Source organism: Colobus angolensis, unplaced genomic scaffold, assembly GCF_000951035.1.
Source record: "Colobus angolensis palliatus isolate OR3802 unplaced genomic scaffold, Cang.pa_1.0 Scaffold149, whole genome shotgun sequence".
Taxonomy (NCBI): domain Eukaryota; kingdom Metazoa; phylum Chordata; class Mammalia; order Primates; family Cercopithecidae; genus Colobus; species Colobus angolensis.
The window spans coordinates 1,622,840-1,623,283 of NW_012114588.1; the positions used below are offsets into that span (position 1 = coordinate 1,622,840).

General features: G+C 40.5%; 1 protein-coding gene across 1 annotated transcript in view; it reads left to right on the forward strand.

The window, feature by feature from the left end:
* The window catches only part of KIF1B (kinesin family member 1B), a 187,697-nt gene that overhangs the window by 166,041 nt on the left and 21,212 nt on the right, over positions 1–444 (forward strand). The window contains exon 36 of the mRNA XM_011935843.1: positions 232–293. Coding sequence (XP_011791233.1) covers positions 232–293 — 62 coding nt within the window. The remainder of the gene's footprint in view (positions 1–231; positions 294–444) is intronic.

The following is a 444-nucleotide window of genomic DNA, read 5'->3' on the forward strand; positions in this document are numbered from 1 at the left end:
TTGAGATGATAGCAGACTCCTCTAGGAAAAGGTATGCTACTTAAGTTCAAAATAGGAAAAACTTAAGTTCAAAATAGGAAAACAGCAGTGACAAATAAGAAATGTCTGTAATTACATTTGAGGATGGGTTGCAGTCCCTGCAGCAAAGACACTATTTTAAGTAGCAGGGATTGAAATCTTCTGTTTTTGTGCTGTAAGAGATTAAACAATTGTTTTATTTTCTTCAAATAGGAATCGAGTCACTGGCATTTACGAACTCAGCTTATGCAAAATGTCAGACACAGGTAGTCCAGGTAAGCTCTGTGGATTGATGAGGTGATAGTTATCTTTGTGTATGTTTCAAGTATCCTGTGTTTTAGGCTGGGCTTGGGGGCACACACCTGTAATCCCAGCACTATGGGAGGCCAAGGTGGGCAGATCACTTGTGGTCAGGAGTTGGAGACC